This window comes from Saccopteryx leptura, chromosome 6 (assembly GCF_036850995.1).
Source record: "Saccopteryx leptura isolate mSacLep1 chromosome 6, mSacLep1_pri_phased_curated, whole genome shotgun sequence".
NCBI classification, from domain to species: Eukaryota; Metazoa; Chordata; class Mammalia; order Chiroptera; family Emballonuridae; genus Saccopteryx; species Saccopteryx leptura.
In genome coordinates this window covers 124,554,966-124,572,534 of record NC_089508.1, presented here as the reverse complement: position 1 = coordinate 124,572,534, position 17,569 = coordinate 124,554,966, and the positions used below count along the sequence as shown (strand labels likewise).

Below are 17,569 nucleotides of genomic sequence, written 5' to 3'. Positions count from 1 at the left end.
TCCTCTCATCATAACTCTTAGTCAACCAACACCTAAAAGCAAATCATTTTATTCTTGACCCAAATTTTTTCCTTATTTGCTTTTCGTGGGTCCATACCCCCTTCTTTTTTCTTTTTTCTTTTTTTTTTTGTTTGCCCCTTTATTACTCTTCCCCAATTCAGGCCCTCCATTACAGGCATTGTTTGTTATAATTCACAGTTCACCACAAGATTTTCTCAAGAAAGAGGGGAGAAGAAAGGAGAGGAAAAAAGGAGGGGGGAATAATTTCCTTTTTTTAAAAAATTTTATTTTATTTTATTTTTCTTTATTTCATTATTAATATTTTTTTAAAAAACAACTCTGTTCGATATTTTTTTAACTTTTTATTCTTTATTAAATCTCATTAATACTATCAACAAAACCACTCTCAGATGCCATTAAGGAAGAGAAAATCGAATATCATGGACACAAAAGAAAGAGAGGTAACACAGCTAGATGAGGAAAAATCTATGGAGAAAAAATTTAATATATTGGAAACCTTGGACCTAAAGGACACAGAATTCAAGATAGAAATCCTAAAAATCCTCCGAGATATACAAGAAAACACAGAAAGGCAATTTAGGGAGCTCAGAAAACAACTCAATGAACACAAAGAATATATTTCCAAGGAAATTGAAACTATAAAACCAAATCAAACAGAGATGAAAAACTCAATTCACGAGCTAAAGAACGAGGTAACAAGCTTAGCTAATAGAACAGGCCAGACAGAAGAGAGGATTAGTGAAATAGAAGACAAGCAACTTGAGGCACAACAGAGAGAAAAAGAAAGAGACTCAAAAATTAAAAAACATGAGATAGCCCTACAAGAATTATCTGACTCCTTCAAAAAGAATAACATAAGAATAATAGGTATATCAGAGGGAGAAGAGAAAGAAAATGGAATGGAGACCATACTCAAACAAATAATAGATGAGAACTTCCCAAGCCTGTGGAAAGAACTAAAGCCTCAAGTTCAAGAAGCAAACAGAACCCCGAGTTTTCTTAACCCCAACAAACCTACTCCAAGGCATATCATAATGAAATTGACACAAACCAACAGCAAAGAAAAAATTCTCAAGGCAGCCAGGGAAAAGAAGAATACAACATATAAAGGAAGGCCCATTAGATTATCATCAGATTTCTCAGCAGAAACTCTACAAGCTAGAAGAGAGTGGACCCCAATATTTAAAGTCCTGAAAGAGAGGAACTTTCAGCCATGAATACTATACCCATCAAAGCTATCCTTCAAATATGAACGAGAAATAAAAACATTCACAGATACAGAAAAGATGAGGGAATTTATCATCAGAAAACCCCCACTCCAGGAATTACTAAAGGGGGTTCTCCAATCAGATACAAAGAACAAAAAAAAACAAAGCCACAAGTAAAAGCTCCAAGAAGAACACAATAAAACCAAATTTAAACTGTGACAACAACAAAAAGAAAGGGGGGGAGAGCATGGAGATTAACGGTAGCAAAGGACGATGGAGTGCAAAAGTACTCACAAAATGGTGCGCTACAATGAACAGGGTAGGAACCCTTTTCATTAATTAAAGGTAACCACCATTGAAAAAACCACCACAGAAGCACATGAGATAAAAAAGATAGCAACAGAGGAAAGATGTATGGAATACAACCAAATAAAAACAAAAGATAGAAAAACGAAAGAGAAGGATCAAACAAGACACAAAACTAACAGAAAGCAAGATATAAAATGGCAATAGGTAACTCACAAGTGTCAATAATTACATTAAATGTAAACGGATTAAACTCACCAATAAAAAGGCACAGAGTAGCAGAATGGATTAAAAAAGAAAATCCAACTGTATGCTGCCTACAGGAAACTCATCTAAGTAACAAGGATAAAAACAAATTCAAAGTGAAAGGCTGGAAAACAATACTCCAAGCAAATAACATCCAAAAAAAAGCAGGCGTAGCAATACTCATATCAGATAATGCTGACTACAAGACAGGAAAAGTACTCAGAGACAAAAATGCCCATTTCATAATGGCTAAGGGGACACTGAAGCAAGAAGACATAACAATTCTTAATATATATGCACCAAACCAAGGAGCACCAAAATATATAAGACAGCTACTTATTGACCTTAAAACAAAAACTGACAAAAATACAATCATACTTGGAGACCTCAATACACCGCTGACGGCTTTAGATTGCTCATCCAAACAGAGAATCAACAAAGATATAGTGGCCTTAAACAAAACACTAGAGCACCTGGATATGATAGACATCTACAGGACATTTCATCCCAAAGTGACTGAGTATACATTTTTCTCCAGTGTACATGGATCATTCTCAAGAATTGACCATATGTTGGGCCACAAAAACAACATCAGCAAATTCAGAAAAATTGAAGTTGTACCAAGCATATTTTCTGATCATAAAGCCTTGAAACTAGAATTCAACTGCAAAAAAGAGGAAAAAAATCCCACAAAAATGTGGAAACTAAACAACATACTTTTAAAAAATGAATGGGTCAAAGAAGAAATAAATGCAGAGATCAAAAGATATATACAGACTAATGAAAATGACAATAAGACATATCAGAATCTATGGGATGCAGCAAAAGCAGTGATAAGAAGGAAGTTCATACCACTTCAGGCATATATGAACAAACAAGAGAGAGCCCAAGTGAACCACTTAACTTCACACCTTAAGGAACTAGAAAAAGAAGAACAAAGACAACCCAAAACCAGCCGAAGAAAGGAGATAATAAAAATCAGAGCAGAAATAAATGAAATAGAGAACAGAAAAACTATAGAAAAATTTAATAGAACAAGGAGCTGGTTCTTTGAAAACATCAACAAAATTGACAAACCCTTGGCAAGACTTACCAAGGAAAAAAGAGAAAGAACTCATATAAACAAAATCCAAAATGAAAGAGGAGAAATCACCACGGACACCGTAGATATACAAAGAACTATTGTAGAATACTATGAAAAACTTTATGCCACTAAATTCAACAACCTAGAAAAAATGGATAAATTCCTAGAACAATGCAACCTTCCTAGACTGAGTCATGAAGAAGCAGAAAGCCTAAACAGACCTATTAGTAGAGAAGAAATAGAAAAAACCATTAAAAACCTCCCTAAAAATAAAAGTCCAGGCCCTGACAGCTATACCAGCGAATTTTATCAAACATTCAAAGAAGACTTGGTTCCTATTCTACTCAAAGTCTTCCAAAAAATTGAAGAAGAAGCAATACTTCCAAACACATTTTATGAGGCCAACATAACCCTCATGCCAAAACCAGGCAAGGACGGCACAAAAAAAGAAAACTACAGACCAATATCTCTAATGAATACAGATGCTAAAATACTAAACAAAATACTAGCAAATCGAATACAACAACATATTAAAAAAATAATACATCATGATCAAGTGGGATTCATCCCAGAATCTCAAGGATGGTTCAACATACGTGAAACGGTTAACGTTATACACCATATCAACAAAACAAAGAACAAAAACCACATGATCTTATCAATAGACGCAGAAAAGGCTTTCGATAAAATACATCACAATTTTATGTTTAAGACTCTCAACAAAATGGGTATAGAAGGAAAATATCTCAACATGATAAAGGCCATATATGATAAACCATCAGCTAATATCATATTAAATGGCACTAAACTGAAGGCTTTCCCCCTTAAATCAGGAACAAGACAGGGTTGTCCACTCTCTCCACTCTTATTTAATGTGGTACTAGAGGTTCTAGCCAGAGCAATCAGACAAGACAAAGAAGTAAAAGGCATCCATATCGGAAAAGAAGAAGTAAAGGTATCACTTTTTGCAGATGATATGATCCTATACATCGAAAACCCCAAAGAATCCACAAAAAGACTACTAGAAACAATAAGCCAATACAGTAAGGTCACAGGATACAAAATTAACATACAGAAGTCCATAGCCTTTCTATATGCCAACAATGAAACATTTGAGAACGAACTCAAAAGAATAATCCCCTTCACCATTGCAACAAAAAAAATAAAATACTTAGGAATAAACATAACAAAGAATGTAAAGGACTTATATAATGAAAATTATAAACCATTGTTAAGGGAAATCGAAAAAGATATAATGAGATGGAAGAATATACCTTGTTCTTGGTTAGGAAGAATAAATATAATCAAGATGGCCATATTACCCAAAGCAATATACAAATTTAATGCAATTCCCATCAAAATTCCAATGACATTTTTTAAAGAAATAAAGCAAAAAATCATCAGATTTATATGGAACTATAAAAAACCCCGAATAGCCAAAGCAATCCTAAAGAAAAAGAATGAAACTGGGGGCATTACAATACCTGACTTCAAACTATATTATAGGGCCACGACAATCAAAACAGCATGGTATTGGCAGAAAAATAGACACTCAGACCAATGGAACAGAATAGAGAGTCCAGAAATAAAACCACATATATATAGTCAAATAATTTTTGATAAAGGGGCCAACAACACACAATGGAGAAAAGAAAGCTTCTTCAATAAATGGTGCTGGGAAAACTGGAAAGCCACATGCAAAAGAATGAAACTGGACTACAGTTTGTCCCCCTGTACTAAAATTAACTCAAAATGGATCAAAGATCTAAACATAAGACCTGAAACAATTAAGTACATAGAAGAAGACATAGGTACTCAACTCATGGACCAGGGTTTTAAAGAGCATTTTATGAATTTGACTCCACAGGCAAGAGAAGTGAAGGCAAAAATTAATGAATGGGACTACATCAGACTAAGAAGTTTTTGCTCAGCAAGAGAAACTGATAACAAAATAAACAGAAAGCCAACTAAATGGGAAATGATATTTTCAAACAACAGCTCAGATAAGGGTCTAATATCCAAAATATACAAAGAACTCATAAAACTCAACAACAAACAAACAAACAATCCAATAAAAAAAATGGGAAGAGGACATGAACAGACACTTCTCCCAGGAAGAAATACAAATGGCCAACAGATATATGAAAAGATGCTCATCTTCTTTAGCTATTAGAGAAATGCAAATCAAAACTGCAATGAGATACCACCTCACACCTGTTAGATTAGCTATTATTAACAAGACAGGTAATAGCAAATGTTGGAGAGGCTGTGGAGAAAAAGGAACCCTCATCCACTGTTGGTGGGAATGTAAAGTAGTACAACTATTATGGAAGAAAGTATGGTGGTTCCTCAAAAAACTGAAAATAGAACTACCATATGACCGAGCAATCCCTCTACTGGGTATATACCCCCAAAACTCAGAAACATTGATACGTAAAGACACATGCAGCCCCATGTTCATTGCAGCATTGTTCACAGTGGCCAGGACATGGAAACAACCAAAAAGCCCGTCAATAGATGACTGCATAAAGAAGATGTGGCACATATACACTATGGAATACTACTCAGCCATAAGAAATGATGACATCGGATCATTTAGAGCAAAATGGTGGGATCTTGATAACATGATACGAAGCGAAATAAGTAAATCAGAAAAAACTAGGAACTGCATTATTCCATACGTAGGTGAGACATAAAAGTGAAACTAAGAGACATTGATAAGAGTATGGTGGTTACGGGGGGAGGGGGGAAAGGGAGAGGGAAAGGGGGAGGGGGAGGGGCACAAAGAAAACTAGATAGAAGGTGACAGAGGACAATCTGACTTTGGGTGATGGGTATGCAACATAATTGAACGACAAGATAACCTGGACTTGTTATCTTTGAATATATGTATCCTGATTTATTGATGTCGCCCCATTAAAAAAATAAAATTATTTAAAAAAAAAAAAAGTTCATAGAAACAGGATACCTGCAATCTGTGGGCAGGTAACACTCCAGATATATAGCTTGTCTAAGGATATGAAACTTCTATGAGCTTAAAAGGCACCTTGTCAGCTCAAATCCGCGTGGGGGTGGGGGTTGGGGGGTCCTTTCCCCATGCACCAGGTGGGCAGCACTGGGAGGGGAGGTCTCCCTACTCCTGACCCCCTTCCTCTCCAGCCCTCCACAGGCCTCCCTAAGGTTGATGCCTGAGGATTTCTTAGAATTAGCTTCACTTTGAAGACTATTCAGAACTACAGAGTGATGGGAGTGGCCTCAACGCTTTAAAAAGCTGCAAAATAAATCAAAAGATGAAAGAAGATATGAAGAGCCAAGAATTCCTCCCGCCCAGAAGAAGCAATACATTAAGCAAGCAATCTGCAGTGCAGAGCAGCGCGTGGCACATGGGGTCAGGGACAGGGACAGGGCAAGGGGAGTAGCGGGCAGGCAGGGGCAGGAAGAAAGTTTACCTTCTCTCTTCCGAGGGCTCCTGGACCCGCGCCTGTGGGTGCCGGCTGGCCCACAGCGCCGGGCCCTGGCGGCTGGCGTTCAGGCCGGCGGGGGTGCGCGGCTCCTCGCGGCTCCGGTGCAGTGGCACCGATGTGCGCACAGCTGACACCACGTGGCCCATGAAGGGGCGCGTGGGGGCTCCGGCCCGCGAGCCGCCACGTGCGCGGTACAATCCGGGCAGGCAGGGCCGCGTCTGCTCCATCACGCCGCCGCTGCAGCTACGCGAGCAGGCAGACCAGGGGCCCCAAGTGCCCCACATGCCCGGGACGCTGCTGCCGCCGCCGTCCTCGGGGCCACCCTCGGCCTCCGCTGCCATCCGCTGTGGGACCTGCGGAGACAGAGGCCAGTTAAGGGACCAGGACAGCCACTACCACTTCGCCCTCAGAGCCTGTGGATAACCTGAAAGGCTAGTCTATTAGGTACAAGTAGGCACAGAACCTGTTTTATAACCTGAAGAACAAAAATGAATATAATTATAATACCTCTTGGGTAATATTCGTCGTTATGCCAGTACACTCATAAAATATACACATACATACATACATACATACATATGGGGTTTTTTTAATGGAGGAAGAGACACATGAAGGCACAGGCACTTAGGGCTCACAAAAGTCATTATATAGTCTTTGCTTTTGGTGCCATGGCCTCAGAGAGCTCAGTGGGGTGCCCTCCCCTCTTAGTGAGGCTGTCCCCTCAAGAGTCCCCCCTTCACCCCTGTCAGGCTGTAAGGGAGTTTTTAGGTCAGGTCGACCATGTGCATAGCAGAGAGCTTGGCATGAAATACACACTTGTAGTCACTGTTATGACACTCTTTCCTGCTTCCATGGTGAATCAGGAGAGCTGGAACATGACAAAGTTTTCAAGCTCTCTCCAGAGGGTGATTGGTGGCTCTAGAGTTCCATTTATTTAACTTGCTGCTTCATAGAGATATACCATGTCACGTGTGGTATAGTGCTAAAGGTAGATGTTCCTTCCTTATGCAGACAAGCTCTGAGCACCAGCTGTATACCAGCTCTGAGCTAGGTCCCGAGAATGAAAAGCACCCAGGTCCACACAAAGGCCTGGACCCAGCAGCAGGAGCGGTCTAAGCATGACTGGGGGAGTCTCCAGAGGAACTGGCTGCCCCAGCTGGGTGACAGGGTGGGGACAGGGGCATTGAGAAGGCATCAGAGGCAGAATCCCAGCAATAGCTGTAATATTCAGGGGCCCCCTCAGTGCCAGTGACATGTGCAACCTCTGGTCCTCAGGGCAGCCCTGGTCACTACCACTCCCGCCTTTCAGAGCTGAGGTTCAGAGATGTGTGACCCGACCCAGCTATGTCACTTCAGCAGGGCTGGGACTTATGTCTACCCGTTTCCAGAGGTGGATTTAAGGGCGGATGCACCAGTCGCGCGCCCTGGGCCCCAACTTCTGAAGGGCCCCACAAAACCAACTTTACACTTTTTTCTAATGACACCAAGTTGGTTTCATATGTTTAATTTTAGCATTAATAGTACATAATATTTTTTATTTATTTAAAAATATGGTTAACGTGTATTTTTATTTTCCTGTCTCTTTCTTTTTCTTTAAGGGGCCCATATTTTCTTCTGCACCGGGAGTCTCAATTGACCTTAATCCGCCTCTGCCTGCTCCCCTTCTGAAGCTGCCACACCCCCTACTCTCCTCCCAGCACATAGCTGCTCCTGGGTTTTGCATCCTTCTGCCAATGCCCTGCCTTTTCAGGGCACAAGGCAACACTGTTACTTTCCTTAGAAGGGGTGCTTTTCAGAGACCCTCCTGCTTCCAGCTGAAGTGCAACAATGCCTCCAGATTGCCTTAGTTTTTTTGTTTTGGTTTGCTTTCTTAGATGTTGGTTTTCAGCAGCATTGTTTGGTCCCAAGAGCTCAAAGACCTTTCATACTTGCTCTCTTCCTTTGTAGCCACAGAGTGCCCCTGAGGACTGAGAAGGTTCAGAGATTGCCACCACCTCTGGGAGGAACAAACCCGAACACCACCGGCAATGAGTGGAAACTAAGATTGCCTCAGAGGCAGCTGTGAGGAGGCTTGGATACCCTGTACCTGGGCTCAGGAAGGCTTCGCCACTGTCTGAATGCATCACTAAAGCCAGGACACAGAAGCTTGTGGGCAGAGGTCTTGCCCCAAGCACTGTCAGTCAGCCCACCTGAAGCCAAGGAGGCCACTTTCCATCCAATACATTTCAGTACACAGAGGGGTTTCAGGATGACTTTATAGGCTTAAGTTGGGTTCCTGAAGGTTCCAGAAGTAGCCAAGGCAGGATGAGTGAAAGGGGGCCCCGGGAGCAAACAAGAGTCTAACCAGGGCTGGAAGTCAGACAACCAGGCTACAGGAGCCCTGCTGAGAGAGCCAAGGTGCATCAGAGATGGGGTCAGAGCAGGGCCACAGCAGAAGGTTTTGTGACAGGCAGCTGCAGTCCCCCACCACCCAGGTACGTGCAATGTGGGCAGCAGATGGGATAAGCACAGGATAATGAATGTATCAACTCATCACTCCTGAGCTGCAGACCCAGGAGAGGAGGCTTGTTGCCCGCTTATAAATACAGAACAAACAAAAGCAAATGTTCATTCTTTCTTCTTCTCTTACATCAGGGAAGATACCTACCGCCCACTTTTGTATCTCTGTTAGTAGTAAAATTTTCTAACTGCCCACCAGTTCCACAGTAATGGTGATTTATAAAGTAGGGAAGTAACTTTACTTTATAAAATTTATAAAGCAGAGTTACAGCAAGTTAAAGCATATAATAATAACTACTTACCAAGTACTTTATGTCAGATTTTTGCTAAGTTTGGCAGAATAAATCTTTATAAAACAACTTACTATAGTTAAATCTATCTTTTTATTTATACTTTGGTTGCTCCGCTACCACCCACCATGAAAGCTAGAACGCCCACTAGTGGGTGGTAGGAACCAGGTTGACTACCACTGCCTTACATGTTCTGATTTATTAATATCAAATTGATTGTGAATTCACTGAAGTAGTTATAAAAATGCCTAAACCTCAAAGTGTGGGTAGTGGGTTGAATGGTGACCCTCCCAGTGGGTTGAATGGTGACCCTCCCCAAAAGACATGTCCATGCCCAAATCCAGAACTTGTAAAAGTGACTTTATTTGGGAGAAGGGTCATTGTAGATGGAATTAAGGGTCTTGAGATGAGATCATCCTGGATTTTCCTGGTGGGCCCTACATCCAATGAGAAGTGTCCTTATAAGACATGGACACAGAGGAGGTGGCCACATGACCACCAGCGCAGAGATAGTACCAGCAGGAAAAGTCAGGGAGAGATTGCCCTTGTGGGAAGTGCGGGCGGCCGGGAAGCACCTGAATTTTGAACTTTTGGCCTCCAGAATCTGAGAGAATAAATTTCTGCCATTTTAAGCCATCAAGCTTGTGGTAATGTGTTATGACAGCCCTGGGAAGCCAATGCAGGCTGTGAGCACTTCCAAGACAGGAAAGGAGAATGGACAGGCGTTTGCAGAGTACCTTCTCTGTGGCCAGACTGTGCAGACAGCTCCTGTGTGAGGGGTGGGCTTTGTAGCATGGCCCAAGGCCACCGTGGGAGGTTGTCTTTCTTACAGAGGAAAAACTGAGGCCTCAAGAGCTGCATGACGTGCCCCTGGTCACAAGCTAATGAGGGACACAGCCGGGACAAAAATTGAGGTCTTCTGACTCCACTCCACTGTTCTTTTTCATTATTCCTTTTTCCCCTTCTTTTCCAAGGGAGAGAAGGGGAGATAGACAGACTCTCACATGTGCCCTGACAGGGATCCACCCAGCAACCCCCATCTGGGGCCATACTCATAACCAAGGTATTTTTAGCACTTGAGGTGGAGGCTCTCTAGAGCCATTCTCAGCACCTTGGCCAATGCACTCAACCCAGCCATGGCTGTGGGAGGAGAAGAGAGAGAAAGAGAGAAAGGGGAGGGGTGGAGAAGCAGATGGTTGCTTCTCCTGTGTGCCCTGACCGGGAAGCGAACCTGAGACATCCATACAGTGGGCCGATGTGCTACCACTGAGCCAACTGGCCAGGGCCTCCGCTGTTTTTGTTTCCCCTTCTGTGTGTCCTGCCCTGCCAATGTTGGTGGAGGACAGAAGGGTAAAATGAGCCAAAATAAATCTACTTTGATAGTTCTAGTAGAAGGATAATTGCGATAAACAAAAGGAGGCAGAAGTATGTTTCTGACACATTTGGGGATTTCACTTACCACCACATCCTGACTTCTCATTAACATCAATCACTAAGGCACTCTCTCTAACATTGGAGTTAGATGCACAGCTATACTAAAAAATCCACTTCCTGGAACAAATCCCACCCTTAATTTACTTTCCTATAGCCAAATTGGAAGGGTCCTTGGGGAAAGAGAACACAAAACCACATTCCATGTGATTCTATTCATAAGAATTCTCTAATACATAGTTGAGTTATGGTGAGTGACTTGAAATTCCATCTCGGTCCCCATGGTATGAATTCAATCCCATTCCCCAGAATTGTGTCTTTTTAGTACACACTGGAAACAACGGGGAAAGGGAACAGAAAAACAGAAAGGAAGGAAGAGGGGAAACACAGAGAAAGAGAAAGGAAGAAAAGTCCAAGAAAAAATAAAGGGAGGAGGGCCTCAGATGTCAGCCTCCACCTTGTCCCAACCCCGTCCTCCCTCTACTCTTTCCCATCCTCTGAATGACCCTCCTTTCCCTTTTCCGACAGTCAAGGAGTTTTCTGTGAGGCGAGATGGGAAAACGTCTAAGTGTCCTGAGACATAATATTCCCAAAATTAGGACTCACTAACAGGACCTCTGTGAGTCAGTGACAGAAAACATAGCCGAAGACTAATCCACGGTAGGAGGCAGAAACAATCAGGTCAAAGCCTGTAACCTGTGAGCATGGTGGCCCATACCCGACACACACCACTTGTGAAGACTGCTGCAGAAAACCTGAGGCATGTCTAAAATGCACCCCAAATGCCAACGTTTCTCATTGACAAAGAAGTCTAATCAGTCAGCATGAAAAAAACAGATACCAGCCCTGGCTGGTTGGCTCAGTAGTAGAGTGTCTGCCCAGCATGTGGATGTCCCAGGTTCAATTCCCAGTCAGGGCACACAGGAGAAGCACCCATCTGCATCTCCACCCTTCCCCCTCCTCTCTTTATCTCTCTCTCCTCTCTCTTCCCTTCCCGCAGCCATGGCTCAAATAGTTTCAGCAAGTTGGCCCTGAAGGATGGGTCCATGGCCTCACTTTAGGTGCTAAAGTAGCTCAATTGCTGAGCAACGGAGCAGCGGCCCCAGATGGGCAAAGCATCCAGCCCGGGCACATGTGGGAGTCTGTCTCTGCCTCTGCATCTTTCACTTAATTTAAAAAAAAAAAAAGCCTGACCGGGCAGTGGTGCAGTGAATAGAGCGTCAGACTAGAATACAGAAGGACCCAGGTTCAAGACCCCAAGGTTGCCAGTTTGAGCGTGGGCTCATCTGGTTTGAGCAAAGCTCACCAGCTTGGACCCAAGGTTGCTAGCTTGAGCAAGGGGTTACTCGGTCTGCTGAAGGGCCACGGTCAAGGCATATATGAGAAAGCAATCAATGAACAACTAAGATGTCGGAACGAAAAACTGATGATCGATGCTTCTCATCTCTCTCTGTTCCTGTCTGTCTGTTCCTAACTATCTCTCTCTCTGTCTCTGTAAAAAAAAAAAAAAAAAAAAAAAAAAAGACACCCCAAGATACCCCAAGAGTTGCTATGGATTGAATGCTTGTGTCTCCCTCAACATTTATATAGTGAAGGCCTAACCCCCAACATGACAGTATTTGGAGAAGGGACCTTTGAAAGGTAAGTCAGTTTAGCTAATGTCATGTGGATGACCCTCATGATAGGCTTAGTGTCCTTATGAGAAGAAGGCATCTCTGCCTTCCCTCTCAGCATCTCTGCCATGTGAGGACATAGCGAGGAGCCAGCTGTCTGCAAGGCAGGAGCAGACCCCCCCCCACCCCGGGAAACACATCTGCTGCACCTTGACCTTGGACTTGAACAGTGAGAAATTCCTATTGTTTAAGCCACCCAGTCAATGGTATTCTGTTATAGTAGCCCAAGCTGCTATAACAGGAAAATCTACATACTCCATGAAAACTGGCCTTACCAGGTGGTGGCACAGTAGATAGAGCATCGCATTGGGATGCAGAGGACCCAGGATCGAGACCCTGAGGTCGCCAGCTTGAGCATGGGCTCTTCTGGTTTGAGCAAGGTTCACCAGATTGAACCCAAGGTCACTGGCTCGAGCAAGGAGTCACTTGGTCTGCTGTAGCCCCCCCGGTCAAGGCACATATGAGAAAGCAGTCAATGAACAACTAAGGAACCACAACAAAGAACTGATGCTTCTCATCTTTCTCCCTTCCTGTCTGTCTGTCCCTCTCTCTGACTCTCTCTGTCTCTGTCAAAAAGAAAAACTGCTTAACATCATATATAATCAAAGAAGTGCAACATAAATTAACTGAGTTCCATCGTACACCATTAGATTGGTAAAGATGGTGATGTTTGCAATACTGCTAAAACAAGGATGTTCACTGCAAAGAGGAGTCTAAATGGGGGCCACTTCCTTGGAAGGAGCTTTGCAATATCTATCCAAAGTTTCACAGCACACCCCCTCTAGACCAGCAGGTTTACTTCTCATGGTCCACCCCAGAGAGATGCTCAAACAAGTGTATAAGCTGTGTAAGCTGTGTGTAACAGTTTTTTATTGCATTCTTTTTTGTAAGAACAACCCCCCCCCCAAAAAAAAAAAAAAATATGGAAACTGGCCCTGGCCGGTTGGCTCAGCGGTAGAGCGTCGGCCTGGCGTGCGGGGAACCCGGGTTCGATTCCCGGCCAGGGCACATAGGAGAAGTGCCCATTTGCTTCTCCACCCCCCCCCCTTCCTCTCTGTCTCTCTCTTCCCCTCCCGCAGCCAAGGCTCTATTGGAGCAAAGATGGCCCGGGCGCTGGGGATGGCTCCTTGGCCTCTGCCCCAGGCGCTAGAGTGGCTCTGGTTGCGGCAGAGTGACGCCCGGAGGGGCAGAGCATTGCCCCCTGGTGGGCAGAGCGTTGCCCCTGGTGGGCGTGCCGGGTGGATCCCGGTCGGGCGCATGCAGGAGTCTGTCTGACTGTCTCTCCCCGTTTCCAGCTTCAGAAAAATACAAAAAAAAAAAAATCTGGAAACAAACTAGAAGCTTGGTTCAGTGAAATCTAATCTTTCCAAACAACAACAGAATACAATTTATCTGTCAGAGTGAGGTAGCATACCTGTTAAAGTAGACAGCTCTCCATAACATGTTAAGTAATGACAGAAAAAAAAAAAAGCGTAGAACAGGAAGTATATAGAGAATCAACCTATTAGCATATTAGCAGTTCTCTTTAAGCATTAGGTTGAAACATAAACAATTGCTGATATCTGACCATTCTTGATCTACAGAAATGCAATTTCATGATTCATGGCTTCAAATGAGTCACATGATTCAACCTATTATGAGTAGTTCTCTGATCCGGCAATGGAAAGAGTCCAGTGACAAAATCTTTCAGCACTAAACAGGGCGTCATGAATGAATGAAGACCGGAAGGCTGTGTGGCCTCCTCACCCACCCATCACCTTCCTAGAACTGGCTGGTTGCCCCTGGGAGTCACCTCAACAGCTTGGAGCAGCTGGTGGGCCAGGCTACTTGGCAGATGTTTAACAAATGAGACATTAACGACCACCACTTATTTAGTACAGAATGCGGGCTAAGCAAGGGCTAATTGCTTCATGTGTAACATCTAATTTAATCCTGAAAATAGTCACATGAAGAAGCTGTTATCTTCCTCCCCTTACAGGTGAAAAACTGAGATTTAAAGAGGATGAGTCACAAAGTTAGTAAAATTTTTTTTTTTTTTTTTTTTTTTTTTTTTTTCATTTTTCTGAAGCTGGAAACAGGGAGAGACAGTCAGACAGACTCCCGCATGCGCCCGACCGGGATCTACCCGGCACGCCCACCAGGGGCGATGCTCTGCCCACCAGGGGGCGATGCTCTGCCCATCCTGGGCGTCGCCATGTTGCGACCAGAGCCACTCCAGCGCCTGAGGCAGAGGCCACAGAGCCATCCCCAGCGCCCGGGCCATCTTTGCTCCAATGGAGCCTCGGCTGCGGGAGGGGAAGAGAGAGACAGGGAGGAAAGCGCGGCGGAGGGGTGGAGAAGCAAATGGGCGCTTCTCCTGTGTGCCCTGGCCGGGAATCGAACCCGGGTCCTCCGCACGCTAGGCCGACGCTCTACCGCTGAGCCAACCGGCCAGGGCCGTTAGTAAAATTTTTAACAGTTGGTGCGCACATAGGACTTTCCGTTTGGAGGGTTCCGCTGATACTTGCATGGACTTCTGCAGTGATTAAGATTCCGAGCCGCTCACACGTGTGCACATGGTCATTAAAATTTAAGTGATTATTTTTAAATGGTTTCATATGCATAGACTGCTGAGCCCTAAAAAAAATTAGGGTAAAATTATTTAAATGATAAAAAATAAATAAATAAAAAATAAACCAAAGACGTCTTGCCTCGTGGAAGGTGATGTGCTATAGTAGGGAGGAGTGGGCAATGGGTTCATACTGGATGGCTTCAGCCTCCGCGACAGAGGCAGGGACTGCCACCGAAAGGAGGGGCACGCTGGCCTGGCCAGGCAGTGGGGCAGCGGATAGAGCATTGGCCTGGGATGCTGAGGTTTGAAACCCTGAAGTCGCTGGCTTGAACCCTAGGTCACCGGCTTGAGCAAGGGATCAGTGGCTCAACTGGAGCCCCAGGTCAAGGCACATATGAGAAACAATCAATGAACAATTAAGGTGCCACAACTACGAGTTATGCTTCTCATTTTCCTCCCTTCCTGTCTGTTTCTATCCTGCAACAGACAAACAAACAGACAAATATTAAAAAAAATTAAAAAATAAAATGAAGGGGTCATGCTGGAGGGTGACCAGAGAAAAGGTGATTAGAACCAGCAGAAAACCCTGCATCTGCCTGAACTGCTTTAACATAAGTCCAGCATTGAACACAAGGTTTGCTGCAAAGATTTGGATTTCTACTTTGCAGTTGTGGTCACTGAGGTGCGGAGTGCCCTTGTGGGTGAAGCATGGGCTTTGAAAACACATGTAAGAGACAAAATAATGCAAATCTGACAGTGTTGCTGGGTAGGTGAAGTGAATTAGCCAAGTAAAGCATCACACACACTAACCATCACCCAGCAGACCCCTATCTCATCCCTCCATTGGGAGGACTTCCGCCACCAGTCAGAAGGTTTAAATGTGTAAGCAGAAGGTCCAGCCCACAAACCAAAGTGGTGGTCTCTCCATTTCACTGGAGGCATTAGAGAAGAGGGTCAGGGTGGGTGTAGGGGTCAGGTAACAGAGTCAAAAGAGAGGCTTTTTAAGGAGATTAAAGCACACATACCATATCATGCTCCTTTCCCCAGAGACTATGATTGGTCCTTTCTGGAGTGACGCTAGTTAATGAACACATGAATCTTTTGGATAAAATTCTGCAAATCTTCCTATATCCCCTTCCTCATAGAAAAACAACTGCTGGATATTATGGTGCCCCTCTAAACTGTATTGTGGGCATACACCAGGGAGAGGAGAAAAGGAAGGCATGCAGAGATGTAGGAGGATCAAGGTGGCTACATCCCTATGAACTCAATGTGGGCCATGCGAAGGAGAGACTGTGCCAGAGCTAGTGAGGAAGTAAAAACCCCCAGAGGTTAGGAGTTGGATGCTGTAAGTTACACCACCGTGAGACTGGTTGTATGGAAGTTAATGTTAGGCAGGGATGCTTGTGTGAACTTATATCGATGCGAAGGTGTGGGGGGTGGGGGTGGGTGGCAGCCTGGCAATCATTCTCCTTTTCTTGTGTTCTTTAGGATAAAGTGTGGTGGGAATGTATTCGGGGTCCTGCCAGCTGAAGCCAAGGTAGGCACTGTGGGCCAACTAGACACGCCACTCCTGGAATGTGAATCTCCAGTAGAGTGACCAAGAAATCACGAATGGCTTTGGGCCTTTCGCCCCAGCAGTGGCTCCCTTGACCCAACTGTGCATGCTTTGAGACCATCCTTCTCGCTCTCTGGTGCTGCCTCACCTGCCTCCTAGGTTTGTTCCATGAAGCCCCCATTGCTTATGTTAAGTTTCTGTCGCTTGCAGTAAAGAACTCCGAGTTATATATAAATGATTGTAACTATCATAATGTATGAAGTGTAGTAACCAAGACAACGTGAAATAAGCTGGGTCTACCTTTGGGTCAGGACTCGGAGGAGAGAAAGCAGTGATTGGGATGACCAAATGCTGTCTAAACTTGCCAGAGCCTCGGGATTAAGGGAGTCTAGGGCTACAGGATCTGTATGGAGACAGTAAAGGACCACTGTTAGCATAACTGGAGCACCAAGTTCTCCCTGAAACCTGACAGTCCCAGGGTGAACGAGAGGTTCCCAGGGACAGGCAGCAAGTGACCCTGGAGAGGAGTAAGAGAAGTGACAGCTTCACAATCTTTTTAAGGAGGGTGAACATGGTTGACCATAATGGAAGGACGGCCTAATAACTGAGGGCCTATAATAGTTCAATGAAATATCACAATCACAAGCAATACAGAGCAATATGGAAACAGTCTTGTAATGTGATATTAAGTGAAAAAATGCCAATGACAGGCTCGTAAGCAGACTGTGACTGTAATGAGGCAAGGATTCTGTAGGCATGTGAACAAAGCCTGGAAGGGGACACAGAAAATGAAAGCACGTGGTCTGGTACTGACACTAGACATAGGGCGAGTCTTCTTGTAATTCAGAAATGTTCTGTCATGGTTACACTACTGCTTGCTCAATAAATAGAAATAAGTAGACAAAACAGAGGAAGCCTCAGAACAGATTTTGGGAGGTGTGAGGCAGGGAGTGAACCAAGAGCTAGCTGGTGGTAGTCCCTGTCATAGTAAGCCCGGGAACTTCTCATCGCCACCAGTTAGAGCCATAATGAGGAACAGCTCTGAATGTTTTCAATGTATTTGGTTTCGGGCTTAATGTAAAATCATGTAAGATTTCACTGGTTTCTAATTTTCTCTCTACCAAATTAACCCTGCCATCTGTTTTTCATAGAAAACGAGTCGTATGCAAAGTCTGAAATTCTAAAGTCTCATTCTAGGAGAGACTGGGAAAAGTAGGTTTGGTTTTAGCCACATAACC

At 43.9% G+C, this 17,569-nt stretch overlaps 1 protein-coding gene across 2 annotated transcripts in view; it reads right to left on the bottom strand.

The window, feature by feature from the left end:
• Nucleotides 1-17,569, bottom strand: part of THSD4 (thrombospondin type 1 domain containing 4) — a 715,204-nt gene that overhangs the window by 620,235 nt on the left and 77,400 nt on the right. For both annotated transcript variants that reach the window (XM_066388579.1, XM_066388578.1), the window contains one exon: nucleotides 6,315-6,682. In XM_066388579.1, coding sequence (XP_066244676.1) covers nucleotides 6,315-6,682 — 368 coding nt within the window. The remainder of the gene's footprint in view (nucleotides 1-6,314; nucleotides 6,683-17,569) is intronic.